The 27,925-nt window shown below is 37.6% G+C and overlaps 1 protein-coding gene across 4 annotated transcripts; it reads left to right on the top strand.

Moving 5' to 3' along the window:
• Positions 1-227: 227 nt before the first annotated feature.
• LOC106094170 (serine-rich adhesin for platelets) lies at positions 228-26,313 on the top strand. Of its 4 annotated transcripts, none has more exons than XR_009396392.1 (4): positions 228-1,133; positions 1,276-1,445; positions 18,780-20,485; positions 25,829-26,313. XR_009396392.1 is itself a non-coding variant. In XM_059360152.1 (3 exons), exons 1-3 carry the CDS (start codon positions 615-617, stop codon positions 20,344-20,346), a joined length of 2,256 nt encoding a protein of 751 aa, XP_059216135.1. In that variant the 5' UTR covers positions 228-614; the 3' UTR covers positions 20,347-20,629. The 4 variants fall into 4 exon arrangements, 1 of the variants encoding a protein (XP_059216135.1); XR_009396394.1 differs by lacking the exon at positions 25,829-26,313 and adding an exon at positions 22,946-23,469; XR_009396393.1 differs by lacking the exon at positions 25,829-26,313 and adding an exon at positions 20,637-21,811.
• The last annotated feature ends 1,612 nt before the right edge of the window (positions 26,314-27,925 follow it).

Below are 27,925 nucleotides of genomic sequence, written 5' to 3'. Positions count from 1 at the left end.
TAAAGAAATCAATACCTGATATTTGTTAATATACAAAAAATAAAATTGAAAATTGGTGTATAAAAAAAGTTCATGGTATTTGCAACACATAAAAAGAGGAATATGCAAGACTAGACTAGAACAGACCGGAATACAACACTGCATCGAATGGCCTTTAACTGAACGTACCCCAAGATCATAAACTGAAAAGGAGTATGTAAACGAATGGCTGCCGGTTCATTGCTCAAACAGCTGGCTAGAAAGAGATAGTCATACATAACTTTAAGGCAATAATAATTGTGATGTACATGTAAAATGTATTAAAATTTAATAACTAACATTCAATTGAAAGATTTAATTTTAAAAAGAAAAAAACAGCTTTGTTAAAGAAAAACAAAGTTTTATTTTTTGTTTTGCCCTTGATAAATACCATTAAATTTGGTATAGTTCGAGTAGATTTGGCTTAAAAATCTTATCGCACGCTTCTGCGTGTATGGCTGTTGTTGGTTTCTCCACTTCTTAAGGGAGTGTGGTAGTATTGGTGGTGGCAGCGACAACGACGACGACTGCATGCGTGTGTGTATCGGTTAAACAACAAAACACAGCAAAACAGCTTCAACAATTCTTTCTCCAATATGTCGAATTCATTTCGTTATCTAACTTCAGCGGATACAGACCAACGTCATTCTGAGCAGCAGCTGCAAGAGTTGCCATGTGTCACAGATTCCGTTGCCAATACCACAGACCAGATAAGACTCGTTAAAGTTCCTTCGGCGGCATCTTCTACAAATGAAGAAGAAGATGAGGAGAATAGAGAAAAGCTGTCGCAGGACAATGCCACAAGGCGTGAAGAGATTTCCGATACCTTTAATAATTTGATTGGAATCGGCGGCGGTGGTGCTGGTGAATCAAACACACAACAATTAAGTCCCGGTTTAAGTTTACTGCAAGCAGCTGCCGCCTCCTCACCACCTCCCCACAGCTATCGACACTCGCGTGCCTATCGACATTTTAAGAATCCTCCTCAGCCTCACATGTGTATACGCACCACAACGGAAGCCGGCGAGGAGCTCTTCATCAATGTCTTGAGTTGGACTCGTATTGTAATACCTCAAGAGCCCAGTGACCCCATACCTTTGTATGGTGGAATGAGGGTAAGTGTTAATTTGCAAATTCGAGGTTATGTTTAAAAGCAACTGCCTTACATTTTGTGTTATTTTATCTTTCCGAAGTTTCCTAAAATTGGCTTTCAATAGGTTTTTGCTAATTTTCTTTAATTTTTTTTTTTATTCTAAGGTACCTCCCGGCAGTCCTCGTAGTCCTCCTATTGTGTTTGCCGTTATGGCCAATCCAGAGGTTCTCAAAGATTCGGGTCGGCATAGCAAGGATCCAGAAGAACGACGTGCCATGGTAGAATTAATGTGTGATTTTGTGGAAGCCATGAATCCAGGGGTCAAACTAGTGAGGTAAGTTTAACAAAAAGCATAGTCTATATCTGAAAACAGTTGATAGATATATGTAACATGATTTGTGGGATAGTAAAGAAAAGGCAACGCCCTGATATGAAGTAAGAATTTAGTAGAAAATGTATCCTTTGCAAAAATGATTGTAGCAGTGTGTTGTACACCGAGGCGGCAGCGCTTGCCGATGAAGGATTCTATCGGGTCAATCTGGTACGTATAACCGGCTGTCATGCCAATATTTGTTATATGCTGGAAAAACTAATTTCCAAAGCCTAAATTACATGATAATTAGAAAAGAAAACTTTGTAGGGTAAGTTGCTTTAAGAAGATTAGGGGAATACTTCTTTTCAATGAATGGAAGAATGAATTTCCCTTACATCCATACGAAAAATTTTATAAGCCTACTAAATTTATAAAAAATGCCATTAGCCATACAAAATCTCGTTTGTAAACCAAAATATCAAAGATCTTGGTTTGATTTATTAAAAAACATGTACAAAATTGGAGGGGAATGCCGTATGCATTTTTCTTCCCCACCCTCCAGTTTTAGTGCATTTTATGGCACGCCATTGCATTCATTTGTCTTTGTTACACCAATGGCATTTGCCTAATCAACCCCCTATGATTCGGTATCATACGCCCTTTCACTCACCTATGGCACCGGCTAAATGGTCAATGTGTGCTCTGGGTTTCTCCTTTTCGTGAGTCGTTGTCCATGCCCCATAGACAAACTAAATACACCCTACTAACACTTTATGGTAATGGTCTGCCAAATATATGGGGACTTGATGCTACAATAATAACTAGGCGAAAATTAGGCCAGCCATTATTGTTAATCACTTAAAGTGTTTCTGACATGCAAAATGTCAACAGCCATTCTCAAAATGACAAGTAAATGGGTAATGGTTTAATTATTAAAAATTTGAAATTACACTTGATTAGAATTACATGGGGCGAGACATGATGTGTAGCTTAGCTAGTGGGCCATCACCGATGCAGCCGACGCACATCATTATGAACCAAAGCCCCATTGATACAAGGCATGTTTCTCATCTCAATAAACATTTTCACCCCACGTGTGTGATGTGCCACAGCCACAACAAATACCAAAATGCTGTCTATATTTATAGTAAAATTTCCCATAAATAAAGCGATGGATGGTGGTGGTGTGTACATCGTCACATTTACCCATTATAGGGATGTATGCAGTCTGTCATCATCAAGTGTACACACTAAGTTTTGCGCGTTGTAACCGAATTATTGGCACAGCACACCAGCCCCATAATGGGATACATAAAAATAGCATAGGCAACTAAAAGTGAAGTGTTGTTCGCCATAAGGGTGATTATTTTCCCAATTTGCTTTGCAAGGACCCAATTGGCCAAAGTGGGGATGAAAAAATGAAAGGGTAAATAAAAAATTAAAATGTTTCAAAACCTTTGGCCACAACCTTCCGTCGGTCTAACATCCTACGAGGTGTTTTCATCTAACCAGCCATACGTCAAACTTTCCAAAACAAAAAGTTTCTCTTGCGGCAAAATATAAAATTTTCTCATGCGACAAAATTTTTAAAATGTAAATTTGCACATGCTCACATATCAATGAGTTGCCTGATTCATGTTTGAGCTCAAATATAAGGGGCCTACTTTTTATAGCGGAATCCCAACGGCTTGCCGCTGAGCGACAACTCTCAAAATGTCGTTAAAATTAGAAGGGAATCACCACCGCTGAATATTTTTTCTGATGTTCTCATCAGAATTTGAACCCAGGCGGACTGGCTTACCTCTGCGCTTCGGTGGCCTTCAACATTTATAGTAAATTTTTGGTTTTAATTTTTTTTTATTTAAATTTGATTTTCAACCGTTTTCATATCGTATAGATAATTTGGGAGCTTGCCTTGTAATGCAGTTTTTTGGCCGTTAGGCTTTTGATATTATATAGAAATAAATAGCTAATTAAATTAATTTTCTCAAAATGTCTGTAAAATTTTTTTCACCACAAATTTTGTATGAAATGAAATCTTATATCAAAATTGCTATGAATATTCTCTCACGACAAAATTTCTATGAAATTTTCTCTCACGACAAATTTTCTATGAAATTTTCTCTCACGACAAAATTTCTATGAAATTTTCTCTCACGACAAAATTTCTATGAAATTTTCTCTCACGACAAAATTTCTATGAAATTTTCTCTCACAACAAAATTTCTATGAAATTTTCTCTCACAACAAAATTTCTATGAAATTTTCTCTCACAACAAAATTTCTATGAAATTTTCTCTCACGACAAAATTTCTATGAAATTTTCTCTCACGACAAAATTTCTATGAAATTTTCTCTCACGACAAAATTTCTATGAAATTTTCTCTCACGACAAAATTTCTATGAAATTTTCTCTCACAACAAAATTTCTATGAAATTTTCTCTCACGACAAAATTTCTATGAAATTTTCTCTCACGACAAAATTTCTATGAAATTTTCTCTCACGACAAAATTTCTATGAAATTTTCTCTCACGACAAAATTTCTATGAAATTTTCGCTCACGAATGAAATTATTTCTGAAATTTTCTCTCACGAAAAAATTTTATGAAATTTTCTCTCACGAAAAAATTTTATGAAATTTTCTCTCACGAATGAAATTTTCTCTATGAAATTTTCTCTCACGAAAAATTTCTATGAAATTTTTTCTCACGAAAAACGAGATTTTTTTTTGCCATAATTGCTTGGCCACTCTCTTCAATGGCCATATCGTTTAGAATTGCACAACAATTAAGGATTTATGTTATGTGAAAGCAATTAAATATTGTATGTGTTGTAAACAGAACTAATGATTATAATAACCCCTTACACTAAGGTGGAGGGAGGGTGTATATTCTATTTTCGCTTACACCAATTACAACGGAAATATTTACCGAATAAATGGATTTTGCACAAGCCATGGGACACATAATTGCATATAGCTACGATATATGATTATAATTAAAGCATAATGAATTTAGTGTGACTGCTTCATTTGGTTGAGTTAATTATTGTCACCAAAATGGATATGAATGAACCCAAAAGGCAGCAAGCAATCTGATAGTCCGACTGTAGCAACGCCCAATGGGACAGCAGAAAATACACATACACACACACTCACATCGCAACATAAAATACTTTGCAAACAAATTGGTCAGGCATTCAGTTCATATTTTCAATATTTAGTTCAGTCAATCAATCAGCATACGAAAAAAAAACACTAAATCGTCAGCAGATTTGTTTTCTGGCTGATGATGAATGAAACAATTTATTGGAGGATATGACAACATACTGGCCATTTAGACTATCAATAAAAATACATCACATCATTGAAAAGAGAATTGTAGTATATAACGGAGGCCTTTTTTATTTTCCTTTACAATAAGCTATTTTATAAGCTATACAATATTTCTGTACTAGTATCCTTAAAACAAAATTTCTATGAAACACTTTATTGAAAAAACTTTTATTGTAGTGAGTACAGAAATGGAAAACTGTGTTTCAAAAACCAAACTGTTCGCCCCTTTTCTGTTGTTTTAGTTCTCCGCACGACTTCTGCCGCATTTTTGGTTTTTTTCCTTCTAATTTTTCATCCTTGTGTTATAATAAACCTTGTAGGTACATCTAGCAGAGTACAAAGTTTCAGCTGACCCACTATAACCCATTAACGCCTGACCCTCAATTCCCTTTTCCTGCAAATGCAAAGTTTGCCCATGAACATTCCACTAAGGAACAGCGGTAAACTTCCCACATATCACTGAGTGCAGTCCGATTCAAGTTTTAAGCTCAATGATAAGGGGCCTCCTTTTAATAGCCGAGTCCAAACGGCGTGGCGCAGTGTGACACCTCTTTGGAGAGAAGTTTTACATGGCATTGTACCTCACAAATGTTGCCAGCTTTAGGAGGAGAAAACCAACGTTGAAAGTTATTTCTGGCCTCGCCAGGATTCGAACCCAGGCGTTTAGCGGACATGTTAACCGATCTTGAATCTTGACTTCTTGAGCCACTAGAGAGCGCAATTCTTATCCGATTTGGCATGAGGTGTTTCCTTATGACCTCCATTTACTGTGCTAAGTATGGTCCAAATCGGTTTATAACCTGATATAGCTGCCATAGAAACCGATCTGGGATCTTGACTTCTTGAACCTCTAGAGGGCGTAATTATTATCCGATATCATATATGGTCCGAATCAAACAGCTCCCATATAAATCGATCTCCCTATAGCCTGATACAGCTCCCATAAAAACCGATCTCCTCATAGCCTTATACAGCTCCCACATAAACCGATCTCCCTATTCTACTATGGTCTCCAATATTCAATTCGATTATGGTCCCACTCGGAGCGTAACTTGATATAGCTCCAATGATTTTCTTTTATCCTTTGTTGGCCTAAAAAGAGCTACCGGCAAAAGAACTCGTGGAGGGTATATAAGATTCGGCCCGGCCGCGTGGGGGTGTACTATTCTATTCATACCGTTTGTACCACATCGAAATATTGATCTAGGATCCCATAAAGTATATATATTCTTGATAGTCCTGAAATTCTGATTCGAACTAGACAAGTCCGTTGGACGCGCAGAGCAAGCCGCTTGAAACTTAGTACCGATACTTTATATTGATGTAGGTTGTTGTTTTTTGGCTGAAGCAGTGTGTTGTACACTGAGGTGGCAGCTTTGCCGATGAAGGAATCCATCAGGTCAAACCTGTACGTACAACCGGCTGCCATTGGATTGTAGGTTGTTATTTTTGCTGTAGCAGTGTGTTGTACACTGAGACGGCAGCTTTTGCCGATGAAAGAATCCATCGGGTCATTCCATTGATGTAGGTCATTGGGGATTGCTAATGGGTCATATCGGTTCAGATTCAGATATAGCTCCCATATAAACCGATCTCCCGATTTGACTTCCTGAGCCTCTAGAAGCCTCAATTTTTCGCCGATTTGGCTGAAATTTTGCACATAGTGTTCTATTTTGATTTCCAACAACTGTGTCAAGTACAAATTAAATCTGTGTATAACCTGTGTAGATCCCATATAAACCGATCTCCCGATTTGACTTCTTGAGCCCCTTAAAGCCTCAATTTTCATGCGATTTAGCTGGAATTTTACACATAGTATTCTGTTATGACTGCCAACCACGGAGCCAAGTACAGTTTAAATCGGTCAAGAACATGGTATAGCTCCCATATAAACCGATCTCCCGATTTGACTTCATGAACCCCTGGAAGCCACAATTTTTTTTCGATTTGGCTGAAATTTTGCACATAGCATTATATTTTGACTTCCATCAACTGTGTCAAGTACGAATTAAATCTGAGTATAACCTGATATAGCTCCCATATAAACCGATCTCCCGATTTGACTTCTTGAGCCCCTTAAAGCCTCAATTTTCATGCGATTTAGCTGGAATTTTACACATAGTATTCTGTTATGACTCCCAACAATGGGACCAAGTACAGTTTAAAACGGTCAAGAACTTGATATAGCTCCCATATAAACCGAACTCCCAATTTGACTTCTTAAGCCCTTACAAGCCGCGATTTTAAATTTTGAATATAGTGTTTTGTTATGACTCTCAACACCTGCGCCAGGTACGGTCCAATTCGGTCTATAACTAGATATAACTTCCATATTTTAGCAGAATCCAAAGAATCCTTTTTTTTAAGATCATTTACCGAAGAAAAGTGGATTGTAATGACTTTGACCTGCTTTCAAAAGTTGTAGGCTTATCGTCATAAATTTTAATATAAAACGTATCAAATGCAACAAGACGACACTAAACGTGTTACAGAAATCTCACTCCTAAGAATTTTGAGAACATTTTTTGTATGATTTTATTTTTGATATAAAAAATTATAATTTTTTTTTGTTTGCTTCTCCTTTGAGACGAGCTCAATGATCGGAAATTTTCTTTGCAAATGGAAAAGGAAAGCCAGAGATAGCAACACACAACAATCATTATGGGACGCGTTTCGTCTTTGGTTAGAAGACTTTTCTTCAACCATATTAGATGTGATGGCTTCAAGGGCCGTTCATTGGTGTTATGTATTTGAATCGTAATAATTGCGAAAACGCCTCTATGATACAATTACCACATTAACCACGCTCGACAACCCTCTCTATTAGCTGTACTTTTTCCCAATGCATGTTTGTTTGTGTAATGACAGACTTTTTTCTGTGACAATTGCACTACTTGCGTAGTACACATGATTCTGTGCATCTGCTGGAAGTTGTATTGATGGCTTCGAATGCCAGACAACGGCAACGGCCTGGTTCTAATCCCGGTCGGGATCTGCCTAACCTTTTTCATTTTCAAGTTTTTTTTTTTTTGGCTTTAGGGCGAAGATTATTAAATTTTACAATTTTTGTTTGTTTCTCTTTCGAGACGAGCTCAATGATTGGAGATTTTCTTTGCAAATGGAAAAGGAAAGCCAGAGATACCAACACACACCAACCTCTTTACCGACTTTCGACAAGCCAAGAAAGGCCAGAGATACTAACACACACCAACCTCTTACCGACTTTCGACAAGTCAATTGTTTTCCAGAACACATGACCTTGTATAAGTTTATTAACAAGTTTCATTCGTCTACTTTACACCAATCCAAATAAGGATATGTCTTTTCCCGAGCTAGAATTTTTCTAAGACACCTCTTTTCTTGGGTAGTTTTCTACCCATTCGTCGTTTATGTCATTTTTTCTTATGACTATTGGCGACAATTTCTTGATATGCCACAATCATGTCATGCTTCAAAATAGCTCGGAGCATTTTAATGAAATGGCAAAATTTTCAAATTAAAATTGAAAATCTCTACATTATTTATTGATTCTATACATGTGCACACAGTACAAAATGGAGCTTTTTTTTGTGTGTTTCGAAACTATTTGAACTTTGTGGCTGTGCTGCCAACCAAGTAAGCATAGAATCTTCGCAATAGGATATGGCTAATTATAGCTGCAAAAAAAAAAAAAACATGGACACGGTGAAACATTTGAAATGGCCCAGCAGCAGTTTAGGGGTAAACAACGAGAATGTCATGTTTTCTTTTTTGGTTTCAAAGTTTTGAAAGACAATTTCATGTCAACCCGCGTCTGTCTTCGTTTTGCTGGTGTCGTCTGAACAAACGAAAATAATCACTCGATTTTTCGATTTTAATTAGTTAGTCAGTGATACCAATTGTTGTAATTGTTCAAAGTAAGTGAAGGATTTGGTGTTGTGATTGCACAGCCAAGCAGATTGTTGGAAACATGATGAGATGGGCATGATGCCTTGGCCAAATGACAATAAACGCACGCAAGCAAATGTGTAAATTTTTCAAAATAAAAAAAGTCAAAGAGATCACATTGCTTTGACACACTGATGACTCAATTATTTTATTATAGAAAATTTAGAAAAAACAAAACTCTTCTTTTGTTCATACACAAGTGGTGGCTGGCAGTGGTGGTGATGATGATGGTGGGTATTTTCAAACATTTCAGAGACCATAGAGAAGAAAACATCGGTGGTTATGTTCTATCTGTGCTTATAGACAGTCAATCTAGTTGACATATGTCTATCTCTCCTCTATAGACCCAGTAAAACTTTGACAGACGTTTCATATAAAACCCAAAACAAAACAAAAATTAGAATGTGAAAAGTATTTCAATATTTCAAAGCATAGTGTTTTTATACCCACCACCGAAGGATGGGGGTATATTCATTTTGTCATTCCGTTTGCAACACATCGAAATATCCATTTCCGACCCTATAAAGTATATATATTCTTGATCAGCGTAAAAATCTAAGACGATCTAGACATGTCCGTCCGTCTGTCCGTCTGTCTGTTGAAATCACGCTACAGCCTTTAAAAATAGAGATATTGAGCTGAAACTTTGCACAGATTCTTTTTTTGTCCATAAGCAGGTTAAGTTCGAAGATGAGCTATATCGGACTATATCTTGATATAGCCCCCATATAGACCAATCGGCCGATTTAGGGTCTTAGGCCCATAAAAGCCACATTTATTATCCGATTTTGCTGAAATTTGGAACAGTGAGTTCTGTTAGGCCCTTCGACATCCTCCGTGAATTTGGCTCAGATCGGTCCAGATTTGGATATAGCTGCCATATAGACCGATCATCCGATTTGGGGTCTAAGTACCATAAAAGCCACATTTATTATCCGATTTCGCTGAAATTTGGGACAGTGGGTTGTGTTAGGCCCTTCGACATCCTCCGTGAATTTGGCTCAGATCGGTCCAGATTTGGATATAGCTGCCATATAGACCGATATGCCAATTTAGGGTCTTAGGGCCATAAAAGCCACATTTATTATCCGATTTTGCTGAAATTTGGGACAGTGAGTTGTGTTAGGCTCTTCGATATCCTCCGTGAATTTGGCTCAGATCGGTCCAGATTTGGATATAGCTGCCATATAGACCGATCATCCGATTTGGGGTCTAAGTTCCATAAAAGCCACATTTATTATCCGATCTTGCTCAAATTTGAGACAGTGAGTTGTGTTATGCCTTTCGACATCTTTCTTCAATTTGGCCCAGATCGGTTCAGATTTGGATATAGCTGCCATATAGACCGATTTCTTGATTTATGGTTTTGGGCCCATAAAATGCTTATTTATTATCCGATGTCGCCAAAATTTGGGACAGTGAGTTAAGTTAAACCCCTTGACATACTCCTGCAATATCGCACAGATCGGTTCAGATTTGGATATAGCTGCCATATTGGCCGATATAAACGTTTTAGGTTTTGGGGCCATAAAAGACGCATTTATTGTCCGATGTCGCTGAAATTTAAGACAGTGAGTTTGGTTAGGCTCTTCGAAGTCCTTCTTCAATTTTGCCCAGATCGGTCGAGATTTGAATATAGCTGCCATATAGACCGATATCGCGATTTAAGGTCTTGGCCCCATAAAAGGCGCATTTATAATCCGATTTCACTGAAATTTGACACAGTGACTTATGTTAGGCTTTTCGACATCCGTGTCGTTTATGGTTCAGATCGGTTTATTTTTAGATATAGCTAGTGTACTTTTAGTATTTGGTCCAAATCGGAACATATTTTGATATAACTGATATGGGACATAAGGTATGAAATTTTCAACGAATTTTGATGAAAAGTGGTTTACATATATTCCCGAGGTGGTGGGTATCCAAAGTTCGGCCCGGCCGAACTTAACGCCTTTTTACTTGTTTTCCTTTCGGTAGCTCTTGTTGGCTTGCTCGATTAATTTCTACAAATTTTGCTGTACAATGTTTTATGACTTTGGATGGCTTAGTTTAAAGAATTTTATTAAAAAAAAAAACTAATTTTTTATAATAAAAACGAAAAACTAAATATCAGACTGTGATGTGTAATGTGTTTAAGATATAATACCCTTAGAGATTTATGTTGTCATTAATTGTGGATCATGAAAAGCATATTCGACTTTTTATGTCCAACAACATGAATGATGGGTAAAACTGATTTCATCGTTCGGTTTGTAGTCGATTTTCAAACCTTTAAAGTAAATATATGTGGATTGTTATATAAACAGTCACATTTCTACAAACTTCGTTATAGGCAGACATTACAATGTTGGCTCCCCAGCCATAACAAGATTATGCGAAAATTTTAACTGTTGGATTTTTGAAGAATTCCCATTTTAGCAATTCAAAAAGATTCAAGAAACAACACTATGTTTGAGCTGTAGAATAGAAGTTAGTACGTTTTAAGCGAAAAACATTATTCGAGTGTGAAAAGATTCTTAGCTCGGCGGGCAATACATTCCAACACCTGCGCACTTATTTTAATTTGATATGAAAGAATATTTGTTCCACTAGCCGAACGTAGAATAGCGTTCCAAGCGACTCGATCTTTTTTCGCTCATTCCAAAAATCTCTTACACCAAGTTTCGAGGTGTCTCCTACTACTTAATCTTTCCATCGGGCTTTTGGTCTTCCCGGTTTGCGTATACCACCGTGTTTGCCTTCAAATGACTTCTTTGCTGGAGCTTCTTCATCCATTCTGACAACATGACCTCCCGTACGGCAATTTACGCAACGGCAGCATCCCTGCCCAAATATTGCCAGGCCAGTGCCGGGAAGTGTATCGTTTTTGCAGTTAAACTGCTACGGACTTCGTGGCAAGATTGATGAGATTGTGGACTTTATGAGTCGGAAGAGCATACTGGTTGCAGCGATCCAGGACACAAAGTTGACAAACAACTGCAGCTTGCACAGTTGTCACGATTAAAATGTGCTACATAAGGATCGTTCAAGGAATGGAGGTGGGGGATTGGCCTTCGTAATACACCATTCAGTGCAATATAGACCTGCGCAAGGGGCTAGTGAGCCCTACATGGAATGCATGGGGATAGCAGTCAGGTCCGGTACTGTCGAGATAGAGCTATACAACGTATACATACCGCCGGTTGGTAGCTGTGTCCCGATTAATGGCCAAGCTTACAACCCTGACATAAGTGGGTTACTATCTGGTCATAATCGTCTGGTTCTAGGGGACTTTAATGCGCATCACACTTCATGGCATTCTCCCTTAAGAAACGACCAGCGTGGCATAGCTTTTCGCAGAGCAGATTGAAAGCTCCATGTTTTGCCCGGTGAATGAGTATGCCCCCACTAGGATTACGAGGAGGTGCATTAGCTCGCCAGACATTTCCATTGCATCCCCTGATCTCCTGAGTGACGTGTCCTGCAAGCTGTCATATCTTTGGCGTCAGATCACCTCCCCATAATTCTCACCATCGACCGACCACCCGACTTCAAAACCTCTGAGCGCCGGACGTTTATTAATCAAAAGAAGGCCGATTGGGTTGGCTTTAGAAACTATACCAGTCGCCGCTTTAGTGAACTGCCACCCCCTCGGATGTGCTAGTGGCCGATAGGAAATTCCGAGACATCATTAACGCAGCAGCCGCTGGCTTTATACCAGCCGGTCGAAAATCCCAACTGCGGCCCGATTTCCCGGCGCAGGCAGTGGTACTCGCAGACGAGGATTCGTTTTATGGATCTCACTAACCCCAGAATCAACGAGCTGAATCTGGAAATAAACAGGGTAGTCAACGAACATAAGAGGAATTTGTGGCAGGAACACTTGGAACAATGTAACTTAGGCACCGGTTAAGGCAAGCTGTGGTCTACTGTTAAGTCACTCTCGCACCCCGGTAGACGGGATGACAGGACCTCAGTCACCTTTGGTGAAGTAACCGTGACTGATCCGAAGAGATATGCCAGGTTGTTCAACCGTCAATTTATTGTGAATCCCCAGAGAGACAGGGCTAGGAGGAGAGCCATTCGCCGTATTCGTGGTCTCCGAGCCGATGAACAGCCATCAAAATTTACCGTGGGCGAAGTTACGAATGTCATCCGTGGCGCCAAATCTTCCAAGGCGTTGGGCCCCGACGGAATCTCTACATTGATGCTGAAGAATCTGGATTTACCTGGAGTTGAGTACCTTACCACTGTCCTTAACCTGTCATTGAACACTCTTATAGTTCCAGATGTCTGGAAAATGGGCAGAGTGATCCCGCTACTGAAGCCTGGTAAAGACCCGAGTTTGGGGGAGTCGAACAGACCGATCTCCCTTCTCTCACCAGTGGCTAAGACGGCTGAGGCATTACTCCTCCCGAGCCTCGTAGGAGAATTTCCATTCGCCGAGCATCAACACGGATTTCGGAGACTGCACAGCACAACAACAGCTTTGCATGCCATCAGCACACACATTTGCCGTGGCTTCAATCAATCCAGGCCATGTGATAGGACGGTCCCCGTGGCACTGGACCTATCGAAGGCATTCGACACGGTCAGCCATGCCAAATTATTTGAGGACATCGCCAACACGTCCCTCCAGCCAGGCCTGAAACGTTGGGTCGCGAATTATCTGTGTGGCCGCCAGTCATTTGTGGAATTTAGGGATAAGAAGTCAAAACACCGTAGAGTGAAACAGGGAGTTCCCCAAGGTGGGGTGATATCTCCGGCTCTGTTTAACCTCTACCTATCCTCCATCCCACCTCCTCCAGACGGCATAGAGATCGTATCATATGCGGACGATTGTACGATCATGGCATCAGGCCGGCCCCCCACCCATTGATGACATCTGCGATAGGTTGAATGTCTACCTCAACGAGCTTGCCTCATATTTCGCTGCAAGAAATCTGAAGATATCCGCCACCAAATCTTCAGCCACACTGTTCACTACAAATACGCGTGAGGTGAATACTGAGCTGACTGTGATGGTCGATGGAGAAATGATTCCGACCATCAAGTGTCCCAAAATACTTGGCGTCACATTTGACAGCACCTACATTTTCTCCCTACATGCCACAGCAATCTGCAATAAAGTCAAAAGTAGAAACAAGGTCCTCAAGTCACTCGCTGGCAGCACTTGGGGTGCAGACAAAGAAACCTTGTTGACCACGTACAAAGCAATTGGCCGGTCTGTGGTAAGTTATGCAGCGCCAGTGTGGTCGCGTCAACTTTGTGACACGCAGTGGAATAATATTCAGATTTGTCAGAATGCCGCCCTCCGAACTGCGACGGGCTGTCTCCTCAGTTCTCATGTGGACCACCTCCATCAGGAGACAAAGATCCTACCAGTGCGAAGACATAACTACATGCTGTCTAAGCAATACCTTTTGGGCTGTTATCGCAGAAATCATCCAAATCATCATCTTGTGGATAGATACCCACCGCTCAGAAGCCTTAAGGTAGATCTACACGATCTAGAGCGTGAGGTCCAGCGCTACAAGAGAGAACCTCTAGATTAAGTGGCATATCAAGCAGGTCTAGACAACATTCATGCAGACACGGTAGCAGATGCGGTAAATGGCTACCGGGTGAATATAGTCCTTGGAGAACGACCGCCTCCCATTGCACCTGAACCTCCCCCGGCAAACCAGAGTAGTTCTGGCTCAGATGCAGCCGCCTCAACTCCGCACGATTCATGTCACCTGTTTAATTGCCCAGGCAGACTACTCGACTCAGACCCAGATCCCTGTGGACGCATCCCATCTTAGTCGCAGAGATCCTGGGTCTCGACACTCAACAGAATCAAGCAGACGAAACATAGAACACAACAAACTGCTACAACAACAACAAACATTAACATGAGAATGGAGAGGGTCAATATGACAACCGAAATTAAAGTGTTTATCACTCCCTATCCCCAAACATTTAATCCTATCAAGGTAATTTACTCTAGAAGTCCCCACAAAAATTTCAAATCCAGGCTGAGTCTGGGATCCAAACTGTAATGCCTTAATTTTTGAAGGATTGATAGAAAGCGAGTTAAGGTTAAACCATAACAAGATTCGTCCTATAGAAGCGTTAATACTCGTTCCCAAAATATTACTAAAACCACAATCCGCACTAAAAAGAAGATATATATCGTCTGCAAAAAAGAAAGATTTCACACGAGTTAGGTCCAAGGAATTCAGAAAAATCATTAATGCAGAGTATAAACAGAAGAGGTCCTCAAACCGATCCCTGCAGCACACCAGAAGAGAGGGGAATTCCAGATCGAATTTAAATCAATCAATTGTGAACTACCGCACATATACGACATAACAAGCCTGCAAGCAGATATAGAAAAGTTATCCCTAAATTTTTTAACCATAGTACCAAAGCAAATAGAATGACATGCCTTAAACAAGTCAAGAGACAAAAGGACACAATCTTTCCCATTGTTGAAGCCATTCCGTATTGACTCAGTAAGATGAAGCAGCATAGATGTCGTGCTGTGACCTGATCGAAACGCATATGGGAATTAACAATCTTATCAATCCCATGGCAGCCGGTTGTACGTACCGCCTCAGTGTACAGCACACTGCTGCAACAACAACAACAAAAACAACAATCTTATGCCCAGCACCCAACATTATCTGGTCTTTAAGAATATGTTCGAACACTTTAGAAAGTACTGGAAGAATTGAAATAGGTCTTAGATCATCGAAGCAAGCAAGTACAAGAGCGAAACGAAATCGGAATTCATGGCTGCAAAACACATTCCTGGGGAGTTTGATGAATTCTGACTTTATCAAGAGCCTCACACTGTCGTGAGCCACCATTGTCGATTGTTGATGACATGATAATAGTGTGGTGGATTATCTGATGCTTATAAAACAACAGCATCTGACTAGGCCTGCAATGCTAAAGAAGGCATAATCTTGTGGCATTCGGCTTCTCGAAGGATTTTTACTGAAATATTGAATACCCACGATATGGAGGAAAATTAGGTTAGGCGGGTTGGGGTTTTCCGTCTATTATAAAAATTTGTGCAGAAAAAAGTATGCCCAATAATTGTTGTTTTTGTTGTGGCAGTGCTAAGTCAGTCCTTGCCGTTGAAAGACTCCATCGGCTTGCTTGGGATTGGTTGTTGTTGTAGCAGTGAGTTGTACACTGAGGCGTTATATCCGTTATACATGTTCAAGTGAGTTTTCTAATAAACTGGTCATATAGTTTTCTATTTATTGCTTTTTTATGTGAATTTTGTTCAACATCAATAGAAGACAAGACCAACTTTGTTGGATTTTTTTGTTTTTATCAAATCCAATCTACAATATTTGGGTGAGAGGGCTATGATTTCATTGACCCTATTTTAGATAAACTCTCATATTCCCTTTCGCTTCATAAAACTAAACGATTACATCAAGTTTCACATTACATATTAACAAAGAAAGGATGGAAGGAAGGAAGACTGGAAGGAAGTCAGTGGGACGGTGATATGTAGAAGGAAAACAAACAAGCTTTTATCCATTCATTCATTGAAGTATCTCTCTTGGTCCTCCAATCCACAAAGTTCAACGTTCTATCGTCTAATATTTGGTACAGTTCCGCTAAAAGATGCTGGGGGCGAACATTTAATCACGAATAGATGTACGTATCATTTAAGTAGTAGCAGTAGTGTATATGTGTATGTATATATAGCAGCCTAGTCCAACTATGTAATGTACATTGACTCATAGAAATTTCGCATTACCCTTAACATGCCTTTTATGGTTCTCCTCTTCTAGAACCTTTTGAACTTTCTTTTTTTTTGCCATACTCCTTTAAAGCAACCAATGCTTCTTGCTTGCCACTGCCTGATATTTTTCCTTTTAGCCACATACTACTATGTACTTATGTATGTACAACATACATAAATATATGGACATGGGAATGGGTCGATAAGGCAAGAAACTCTGTTTTGATGATTATGGCAGAAAGCAGCAACCCTATTTGAAAATTCGTCTTTGCGATGGAGGGTGTTGTTTACTTTGTTGTGCCAAAACAACATCCCTTGTACGATTATGGAAGGGGAAGAAGAGGTGGTATACCTATTATTATAAGAAGGGGGAATATTTGGGACAGCTTTGTACTGTTTTTCCAATTTAATTGTCTACTTTTATGAATATTTAAGAATTTAATATAAAACAAGTAAAAGCTTTTTATGTTCGTCCGGGCCGAATCTTACATACCCTCCACCATAAATCGCATTTGTCGAGTTCATTTCCCGATATCTCTTTTTTTAGGCAAACAAAGGATAAAAGAAAAGAATTGATTTAAATCAAGTTATGGTCCGATTTGGACCATAATTGAATTGAATGTTGGAGACTATTGTAGAAGTCATGTGTAAAATTTCAGCCAATTCGAGTAAGAATGGAGCCCTTTAGGCTCTCAAGAAATAAAATGGAGATATCGGTTTATATGGGAGCTGGATCAGGCTATAGACCAATTTGAACCGTATTTGGCACGACATGTTGAAGGTCATGGGAGAAGCCGTTGTAGAAAATGTTAACCAAATTGGAGATTAAATACGCCCTCTGGAGGCTCAAGAAGTCAATGTCCCAGATGGGTTTATATGGCAGCTGTATCAGTTTATGGATTGATTTGAACCACATTTGACACAGTAGTTAGAAGGCATAACAAAACACCTCATGCAAAATTTCAGCCAAATCGGATAAGAAGTGCGCCCTCTAGTGGCTCAAGAATTCAAAATTCAAGATCGGTTTATATGACAGCTATATCAGGTTATGGACCAATTTAGACCATACTTAGAACAGTTTTTGGAAGTCATACCAAAACATCCCTTGCAAAATTTCATCCAAATTGGATAAGAATTGCGCCCTCTAGTGGCTCAAGAATTCAAGATTCAAGATCGGTTTATATGGCAGCTGTGTCAGGTTATGAACCGATTTCAACCATACTCAGCACAGTTTTTGGAAGTCCTACCAAAACACTCCGTGCAAAATTTCAGCCAAATCGGATAGACTTGCGCCCTCTAGACGCTCAAGAAAAACTCAAGACCCCAGATAGGTTTATAAGACAGCTATATCCGGTTATCAACTGATTTCAATCATACTCATCCCAGTAGTTGGAAGTCATAATAAAACACCTCATGCAAAATTTCAGCAAAATCGGGTAATAAATGCACCATTTATGTGTTTAAGCCCTAAATCGGTTGATCGATCTATATGACAGCTATTTCTAAATATGGCCCGACCTGGACCATATTTGGGTTGGATGTCGGGAGTTTTGAAGGAGCTCACTGTTTCAAATTGCAGCAAAATCGGAGAATAAATGCGCCTTTTATGGTCTTTAGACCCTTAAGTTGAAGATCGGTCTCTATGTATCTAAATAGAGCCCTATCTGGACCATTTTCGGGACAAATGATGGGAGTCTTACTACAACTCACTATTCCAAATTTCAGCAAAGTCGGGTAATAAATGCGTCTGTTATAGGCCTAACGTAGGCCACTGTAGCGCAAAAGTTAGTATGTCCCTCTTTGACGCCGAACGTCTGGGTTCAAATCCCGGCTTGAACATCAACAAAAATTTTAGCATTGGTTATTCCCCTTCAAATGCTGGCTACATTTGTAAAGTATCCTGCCATTTTAAAACTTCTCTACCAAGTGGTTTTGCTATGCGGCACACCGTTCGGTCTCAGCATAAAAAAAGGAGCCCCCTTAACATTGGGCTTAAACTTTAATCGGACTGCACTCATTGATGCGAGAGAAGTATCCCCTTTTCTTTAATGGAATGTTCATTGAAAATTTAGTTTAGTTAAAGGCCTAACACAAAAAATCGGCAGATCGCTCTATATGTCAGCTATATCCAAATATGTTCCGATCTAGACCATTTTTGGTTCGGATATCGACGGGCCTAATAAAACTCACTGTTGTGAATTTCAACGAAATTGGGTAATAAATACGCCTGTTATAGGCTTAAGACCCTAAATCGGTATATCGCTCTATATGGCAGCTATATGTAAACATGGTGCTACATCTCTAAACATACATCTCTAAAACTTTCCAATTAATCATTGTTTTGTTTTTCTTTTTTTTTTCAGAAATGCTGTTATTCTTAAGGACCGCGATATATCGGGTGAACTGAAAGATGTATGGAATGCCGTGCAGGCTCAAAGAGATCGTGAAAGGGAGGAACAAATGATGCAGCAACGCCAACAACAGCAACAACATTATCACAATGTAGCAACAAATGGTGGTGGTGGTGGTGTCGTCGGCGGCACCACAAATGGTAGTATTAGTGGGGGTGGTGGTGGATTAATAAACCCCGGGCTAAATAATAGCAACAACCCCTTGTTCAACCCACAACAGCAGCCGCAGCAGATGTTCTCGAAAGGTGGTATTTCTGGCAATATAATGGTTGAGGGAACCCCACCCCGTAGTCGAAAATTACTTATGCAGCCCGAAAGCCAAATGAGTGAAGAAAATTTCAGCCATTTACTGAGTAGCAACGACTTAGATACAACAAATCACATTAGTTTGGCCATGTTGGCCGAAAAGTTAGATAATAAGGTGGCAATGGGTGGAGCTGGTGATGATTCCCCAGCGGCCGAGAATCATAGAGATGTAATGCAATTGTTAAACCACGATAATCTTAGTAATGGCAATGAACTGAAAGATTCAACGGATTCTAATGGTGGTGCAGTATTGGCTGGCAATAGCACCAATCTGCAAAAGAATGAAATAAACAATCAATTAAATGCCAACAATAGTGCCACAAACAACACAACGTTGAATGGATCTACTGTTGGTAGCAACTCCTGCTTAACTCCCCTATCCAATGGCAGCACCACAGCAAATAGTGGGACTGCTGCAAATGCAAACAATGTAGACAATAGTACAATAACAACATCAACTACAGCAATCACAAATAATGGGGCGACAACTAATAATGTGCCTGGAAATTCCGCCAACTCCACTCTTACCACCACCATAATCACTACCACCACTAGCGGTGGGGAGAAAACAAAGGCTGCAAACACAAATGCGACAGCCGCCAACAACACACTCGTGCCTGTGGCACAAACGCCTGTAAATCCAACACCACCACCCCCTACAAAGAAAGAAAAACTAGGGGGTTTCTTGCCAAATGGTTGTATATTTCCCCGTTTCACCAAGAACAACAAGCACAAGGATAAGGATAAGGAGGGCAAGACTAAAGACAAAGAAAAGAACGCTTTGTTAAGTGCTTTGAAAAAATCCAAGGATAAAAAGTCACAAGTGGCTGCCAGCAATGCTAACAACAGCCAACCACAACAGCAGCAGGATCAACAACTAAAAGAACTGAATAAAACAACCAATAACACCTCAGCATCGACGACAACTACAGCAACAACATCATCTTCGCCTACATCTACCACAACTGTCACTGCCAACAATTCCTCAACAAGCACATCAACAAATAACCACCATCTTTATAGTCTGACTACAAATAAAAAGAATTGCCTACAACAATTGGAGAATGAGGTTCAAAAGTTGGATTTGAATCATATAGTGGAGGGCAATTCAGCAACAAGCCCAACATCATCGCCATCATCATCATCATCGCCAAACACCTCAACTACTGGCAATTCAAGTCATGCAACTAAAGCCGGAGTTGGAGTCCATTAATGATTTGGGCTCTGCAATGACACAAAGTGGTTGAAAAGTCTAGAGGTTTTGATATTGTCAAAGGTTGCAGTCCCCCGTAAAACCTCCTACTCAACAAGACACTTAAAACCAACGTTTTCTCTCCACTCTTTGTCATCGTGTAAGTAGTTATGAATGTTATGATCTTGAAGATCATGGTGATGCAATCCAATCCCGCCCTCTCATGTAAAATTGTATTATATCATTTTTTCTTTATTGTTTAAAAAAAAACCGTAGAATTTGTTAAGGTGTGTTGATTAAACATATTTTAGTTTCAGGCTCTACTTACGATAATATAGAAGGCTTTATAAAATAATTTAAAGTTGATGGAATGTGCCATAGAAGAAATTTAAATTTCATAATGATTTCAAGGCTTTGGGCAAAGACATAAGGCAATTCCAAATTTTTGTTGCAATATTTTAGGTTTAGCCGTGTGTATCTGTCTGTCCCTTCGTAATTTGCGTTTATGCCATAAACTTTGATAATAAAGATATAGAATTGTTTTTTGGTGTAGATACGCAGTTCAAGTTCAAGTGAACGGGCCAAGGGGGATTGATTATATGTAAATATGTAGTTGACATATAGATTGAAATACCTATTCAACTATTTGAGCTCAGAAAAATTATAGTTCTCTGAAAAACAAAGCACAGCAATTGGTATTGGACGTGCCAATTCTTTTGAAAACTGTGTACCACGTTGTTTCTTGACATCATTTTGTGTGTCCCACTTAACTTGCCACTGATAATTAACGATTTTCTTTTGCATGTTTGTCAAAATCATCTGATTTTATAAAGAAAAAACATGCTTCAGAGAGTCGAGTGACTCTCTTGAGTGACACAAAACTATTGGGACAATCAGTATACATTTTTGTTGGTTTATCATAAAAGAATTTTATTTTAACAAAAATTTACGCCTTGTTAAAATAATAGATCGACTGCCTCTCCAGTTGGAAAATCAGATTCCTTCTTGATTTTCTTTTTAACCTTGGAAATAGTTCAAACAGACTCCGCCAATGGAATGACCGCTTTTTGAAGCCCACGAATTGACCTTTTTTAAACCAAGCACTTGACATATGAGTGCATTTTCTTGATTTGGATGCTTCTTTGTGATTCATAATCTTCCGTTGCAATTGAGAAACATACAAGTAGTTTCACTGTTTTTCCTTTTAAAATAACTATTAGTTTCATTGAACATATCTTTCGTTATGTTTGTTCCAATTTGTTTCATTTTGTTCCGCTTTGCTTTGAAGGAAGCACTAGCATCAGTACAATGTACAACAATCACCATTGATTTATGTTGCTAAATTTGAGGAGCGAGAAACAGAAATGATGTTGGTTTTTTTTCACCATTTACCAAACAGGCATTCCAATGACTACCATAGGTCTACGACATACTTCTGCGAATTCCAAATCCACTATCTAGTCAATCTTGCTTCGGAGTCCATTGCACTTTATTTCCAAAAAGGATGCATTTGCCTCAGGTCAATATTTGAGGTGGGTCCGTAAAAAATATTGCTGCTTTTTAAAACCCATGTATTGACCTTTTTTCTACCATGTATTGTACATGACACATGAGTCCAATTCGTTGATATGGATTTAATTCGTGTATGAAACCATAGACTATGGCAGCGCATTTGAAATCGTTCAATCACTCTCCGCCAATGGAATGGCCGCTTTTTTAAGCCCACGAATTGACATTTTTTAAACCAAGCACTTGATATATGAGTGTATTTTCTTGATTTGGATGCTTCTTTATGATTCATAATCTTCCGTTGCAATTGAGAAACATACAAGTAGTTTTACTGTTTTTCCTTTCAAAATAACTATTACTTTCATTAAAGATATTTTTCATTATGTTTGTTCCAATATTTTTTTTCGGCCGTTCCATTTTGTTCAGCTTTGCTATGAAGGAAACACTAGCATCAGTACAATGTACAACAATCATCATTGATTTATATTGCTAAATTTGAGGAGGGAGAAACAGATACCAAACAGACATTCCAATGACTACCATAGGTCTACGACATACTTCTTTGAATTCCAAGTCCACTATCTCGTCAGTCTTGTCTCGGAGACCATTGTAATTCAATTCTAAAAAGGAGGCATTTGCAAGCCCTGATAGGGCAATATATAGGGTGGGCCTGTAAAAGTATTTGCCGCTTTTTAAATCCCACGAAATGGCCTCTATTACACCATGTACATGACACCTGAGTCCACTTTTTTATTTGGATTTTCCTTTACGATTGACTAGTATACCGCCGGTGAGCTTCATTACTCCCTGCTGCCACTATTACCTTATATAATCAAACCATTGATATTCCATTTTATTTAATAGGGAAACTTATGACTGATTAAGATACAACAGGTTAAGCTGTAATCATTTTCGTTATCTCGACTGTATGTAAAACTTCATCGCGTCTAATAATATAAAGTTGGTCCTATTTTCTATTTCACTTAAATTTTTCCCAGTCAGCCATTTTTGGTTCTATTGGACAAACTCATAAATCCACAAAAAAACAAATTTATTCCTTGTTTTATGCATGGGTGGATAAATTATATGTTTTTTTCAATCTTTTATTTAGGTCTTTATTTCCCATGATGCTATAAAGTCCCGAACTGCCTAATTCAAGTAAAAATCCGTTTTTTAAGGAGAAAAAAATTCTTGTCTTACTGTTTTTAAAAATATTCCGTTTTTTTTAAACAATTGTATTTTAAAATTTAAATGTACTGTCGCACGTAGCAATAATATACTAATATTGCCCTTTCCGATTTAATCAGCCAGAAGGAATTTCCTTCATCTTCATCAGCCGGACCATCTTTAACAAAATATTTACTCATACAGCATTTTGTCATACCTTATTTCTATTTCACTTAAATTTTTCCCCGTCAGCCATTTTTGGTCCTACTGGACAAACTTATAAATTCCTCCCCCCCAAAAAAAAACAAACATTAATTTTTTGTTTTATGCATGGATGGATAAATGATAGGTTTTCAAATCTTTTATTTAGGTCTTTATTTCCCATGATTCTATAAAGTCCCAAACTGCCCAATTCAAGTAAAAATTCGTTTTTAGAAAAAAAAAAAATCTTGTCTTACTGTTTTTAAAAATATTCCGTAGTTTTTTTTTTTTAAACAATATTATTTTAAAATTTAAATGTACTAATATTGCTCGATTTAATCAGCTAGAAAGATCTTCCTTCATCTTCATCAGACAGACCATCTTTAATAAAGTATTTACTCAGATTTACTCAAGGTTTGCAAAATGCTGTATTTTGTCAAACCTTAGGGGACATTGTACGATAATACCGATGATTATACAAAATACATTTTTATCAAGACTACGATCACTTTTACCTCGTAGCAATTATCTACTATCATTGTTCTTCTCTCCGGATAATTCAGCCAGAAGCATCTTCCTTCATTTAGAGACAAATAACCTTTAACCAAATATTTGCTCAGATTTACTCTTTTAGAATTTTGCCCATCCTTATGATTTGGTTATAGTCCTTAGAGCGCGCAACAAGCCGAATACTGGCTTAGGTGTATGTCCATAATGGCATGGGGCGGATTAATATCTGCTCCCTCTTTTCAACCTAACCTAACCTATGTTTTGCCAACTGTCAAATGTTTTTGAATTACTGTTTACTGTCAGTTTTGTTAAGGTTCATCAGTCTTGACGCATGAATCGAGGCAGATGTTAACTTTTTCTCTGGGTTTACTTTCCAGCACTTGGAAATAGAAAGCAAAGAAAACACAATAGTCAAATTCAGTTGTGAACAATGACAATGTTTTATTGAAGTTACATGCTATTTATAAAAAGTGACCTTCCTATGCATTGACCAACATTTTCTGACTTTACATATTGATGTATTTCATATTTCGGTCATGAATTGCAAGCTCACAAATATGTAGAACAACTACGAAATATGGAATAAGTACGGGTGGTTACCGATATGCTTTGAGGAAAGGAATTAACAGTTATGCATATTAAACTGCATACAAAAAGTTTGAAACTATACAAAGACTTTTTAGCACCAGTCTTGTACGATAATATGGATAATTATCCAGAATAAGCGAACGGCGACAGCTATAATTGAGTAATTTTGTAAAAAATTATCGTATTTTTACCAAATTGGTTTTTAATCTTACCGTTCGCAGTAGACGAAGAATTTTAAATCTTGAAAAAAAAATCCTTCAGTCACTCAATATACATTTTCTAGTTGTAACTACATTTTCTCCCGTTTCGTAAACTAATTTTCAAAATGTTTTCACACCCAATTTTACGCAACGGCATTCAGGTGAAATTGCGAACTTCTAGCTTTACCCGTTTGCCCTGTGCAAAGTTTGTATATTTCATACATTTTTGGTACTTTTCAGTGCCTTAATAGTCACCGAGTTGGTAGCGTGCTTCATTTACAAGTGTAATTACTACTAAAAATTAATAGATTTCTTATTTTAGTATTACTTTACTTAGTATTACTTTAGCATTACTTTACCAAAGTTGTGCATTTTGTTTGTCAGAGAGAATATATTCTACCATGGCCCATGTATGATCTGCTTTGGACCATTCTCCAGCTTGACATGCCTTCCAATGTCTAAAAGATAGATCTTGGCAAAATTTCGGCTCATAGCGCTGACCTTCGCACTTGAATCATTAAAGCTAGGACCTTTTCTTTGTACAAAAAAAGTTTTCGAATTTTAAGGCAATTATTAAATTTGCTATATGGACAAGTAGACTGATCAATGAAACCTTTTAAGAAAAATCTGCCCCAAATACTGCAAGTGGATGTGTAGCTCAAATGAATGATATATGAGGGTAGAGTATGAATCTAATGATGATACAACGATTAGCCGTATGAAGCCTTGAGAATGCTAAATCTTACATTGTTGTACTGAAACGAAAGGTATTGGTGACAATGTGTATTTCAACAATGCAGAGTATTTTTGAACCTTAGAAATCAATATACAGTCATGGTACATAAAGTTTAGATTATTAATATAAGAATATTTATGTTAAGGAAGCCCCAGCGGAGCGGACTGTGGTGGAATAGCAGTAATTATGCCATCTGATAAATGTCTTGTATTAAAAACCTTAGGCGTCAACAATGAACCAATTGAATTATTTTTTCTTTAATTCAACCATTATTTTGTAAAGCCTTCTAATTATCACACAGTGCTATTAAATAGTCTATAAACTTCAAAGTTTTATTAAAACAAACATTAAATAACACACACACACACACACACACTTCAACAATGTAAGTTTGTATTATTACTGCTATGTATTATTGATTCTGGCAAATGTACATCTAAAGATGTATAAAATAATTTTCCCTATAGGTTTATATACTACTTTCGAGTATTTAGTTTAATTTTTCTCTATGTCTATCCTGCCATAATTACTTGAACCAATTCAAGTTTGAAATCATCCAGTAAAACATTTGTCAATTCTTATTCTTCTTCAGACGCAACCATACAGCAACTACATAGAGCAATAACAAAACAGCATTTTTGAACAAGACTTGGAATATACAAAAAGTTTTTTTTTTTGATACATAGACTATATGAAATTTGTAGTAAAATAATATAGTAAATTTAAATTGAAACAAACAAATGAAACAAAAAAGAAACCGTTAGAAAAAGAAATACAAATAACCGGGTAATCACAAGCAATTCGTGATGGCGCTGTTTTCTCCTTCTTCAAAAGAAAAGAACAATTTTAAATAATTTTCTACTATAGAAAGAAGACGAACTCGGCTATTATTGTACCCTCACTATATTGCTATCTCGTTTCAACTCACTCATTTTATATCACACACACACACACAAATACTCACAAATTTACGCCGTTAGATACAGTATTTATATCTAAAACTATCACAAACAGAATGTGCCATTAAGAGTAATAAGACAAAGCAAACATCACAAAAAGAAAAAAAAAACAAAAATGGAAATTTTAATAATTAACAAACACTGGGAAAAATAAGCAATAGAAAAATACTAAACAAACCGAAACAAAACTATATATAAAAATTTTTGTTATGCACCTTTATATTCATACTTTAGGCATAATATTTACTACATTCGATTCTCTAATGACAAAGAAAATTACAAAGCATTACAAGTGTGATGGAAAACAATTTCATCATTCAGCCATTAAATTGAAAATTTTTTAAACAGTTAAAAAAATGAATGGATGGCAAAGAATTTAACCAATTGGTTTCTTTCCAGGATCCAATTAAAAATTTGCCTAAAGTCTTCAACGCTGTTAAGTGGTGCAGCAATCCGAAATGTTAGAGTCAAGAATCCAAATGATAAATTAATTGTACTTCGATGAGATGGCAAGAAGTGGTCTAAATTAGGTTTAGAGTTCATAAGTGACCAAAAGCCAAACAAAAGATATACCAATACAGGGCTTTATGAACACTTACATGTATTTGAAGTCTAGAAAGGGTGAATTGTAAGATGGATTTTTTTTTTTATAGAGTTACGCTTTTTGTTTATGGTTAACCAATTCAAAAGTAAGGGCGAGTTCATACAGAGAGAAGAATTTTAGCAATTGGTTTCAAGGGTCTAACTAAAACTTTGCTTAAGCTCTTCGACGCTATTAAGTGGTGCATCAATCCGAAATGCTAGAGTCAAGAATCCAAATGAAAAATAAATTTTACTTAGGTGAGATGGAAAGAAGTGGCCCAATTAGGCTTGTTGCCTAGAATTTGTGTAGCTTAGAGTCCATAATGGACAAAAAACCAAACAAAAGATATACCAATACAGGGCTCTATGAGGACATACATGTATTTGAAGTCTAGAAAGTGTGAATTGTTGGAGTGGTGTTTTTTTTTTTAAATGTACGCTTTTTGTTTAGGTTTAGCCAATTCAACAGAAGAGAGCGAGTTCATACAGAGATCAAGAAACTCCTTATGTCCGCAATTTTATAATTTAATATTTCACCTTCCATAACAATAAGTGATGTTGTTCTCCTTTCTATGACTTAAATGCAGTTTATTAACTTGAATGCGAAATGTTGGCTATAATATAACTATAACATATCCATTCTATATTTTCCAAGTCATTGGAAAAAGAATGAGGCAAAGTCCTTTTGGACTTTTCTTTTGCTGAGTTAAAATTTTTAACTCCAAATATAGAAAATCTGTTAAAATCAATGTCGTTTTTTCGAAATATTCTAAAAAATTCTTTTAGTTCGGCCAAGCCGAACTTAGTTTAGTATTGCATATCCATTCTATAATTCGTTGAGTAGAATGAGGAAAAACCTTTATGGGCTTTTCTTTAATTAAAAAAAAAATCCTTAGCTCCTAATATACAAAATCTCTTTATTTTGATATGGAATAATTCGATGTCATAATAATACACACAAAAAAGGAATTGATATGAATAGGAGTTAATGCCATGATTATAATTGAAAAATAACTTATTAATTTTCTCTATTACAAACAGCTTAATGTAGCAGGTCTGTTTCGGTTTTCGAAAACTCATAACGAAAGATTTTCTTGCCTTATATCTTACAAATCTTGCCATATTTTTAATGGAAAATCAAATTTCTA

This window comes from Stomoxys calcitrans, chromosome 1 (assembly GCF_963082655.1).
Source record: "Stomoxys calcitrans chromosome 1, idStoCalc2.1, whole genome shotgun sequence".
Taxonomy (NCBI): Eukaryota; Metazoa; Arthropoda; class Insecta; order Diptera; family Muscidae; genus Stomoxys; species Stomoxys calcitrans.
The sequence above is the reverse complement of the archived record's forward strand: the minus strand, read 5'-3'. Positions and strand labels throughout refer to the sequence as shown.

Coding starts and splice junctions, on each gene's coding strand:
- LOC106094170 (XM_059360152.1), top strand. CDS start 615: ATGTCGAATTCATTTCGTTATCTAACTTCAGCGGATACAGACCAACGT. Junction 1,134..1,275: donor CTTTGTATGGTGGAATGAGG/GTAAGTGTTAAT, acceptor TTTTATTCTAAG/GTACCTCCCGGCAGTCCTCG. Junction 1,446..18,779: donor CCAGGGGTCAAACTAGTGAG/GTAAGTTTAACA, acceptor TTTTTTTTTCAG/AAATGCTGTTATTCTTAAGG.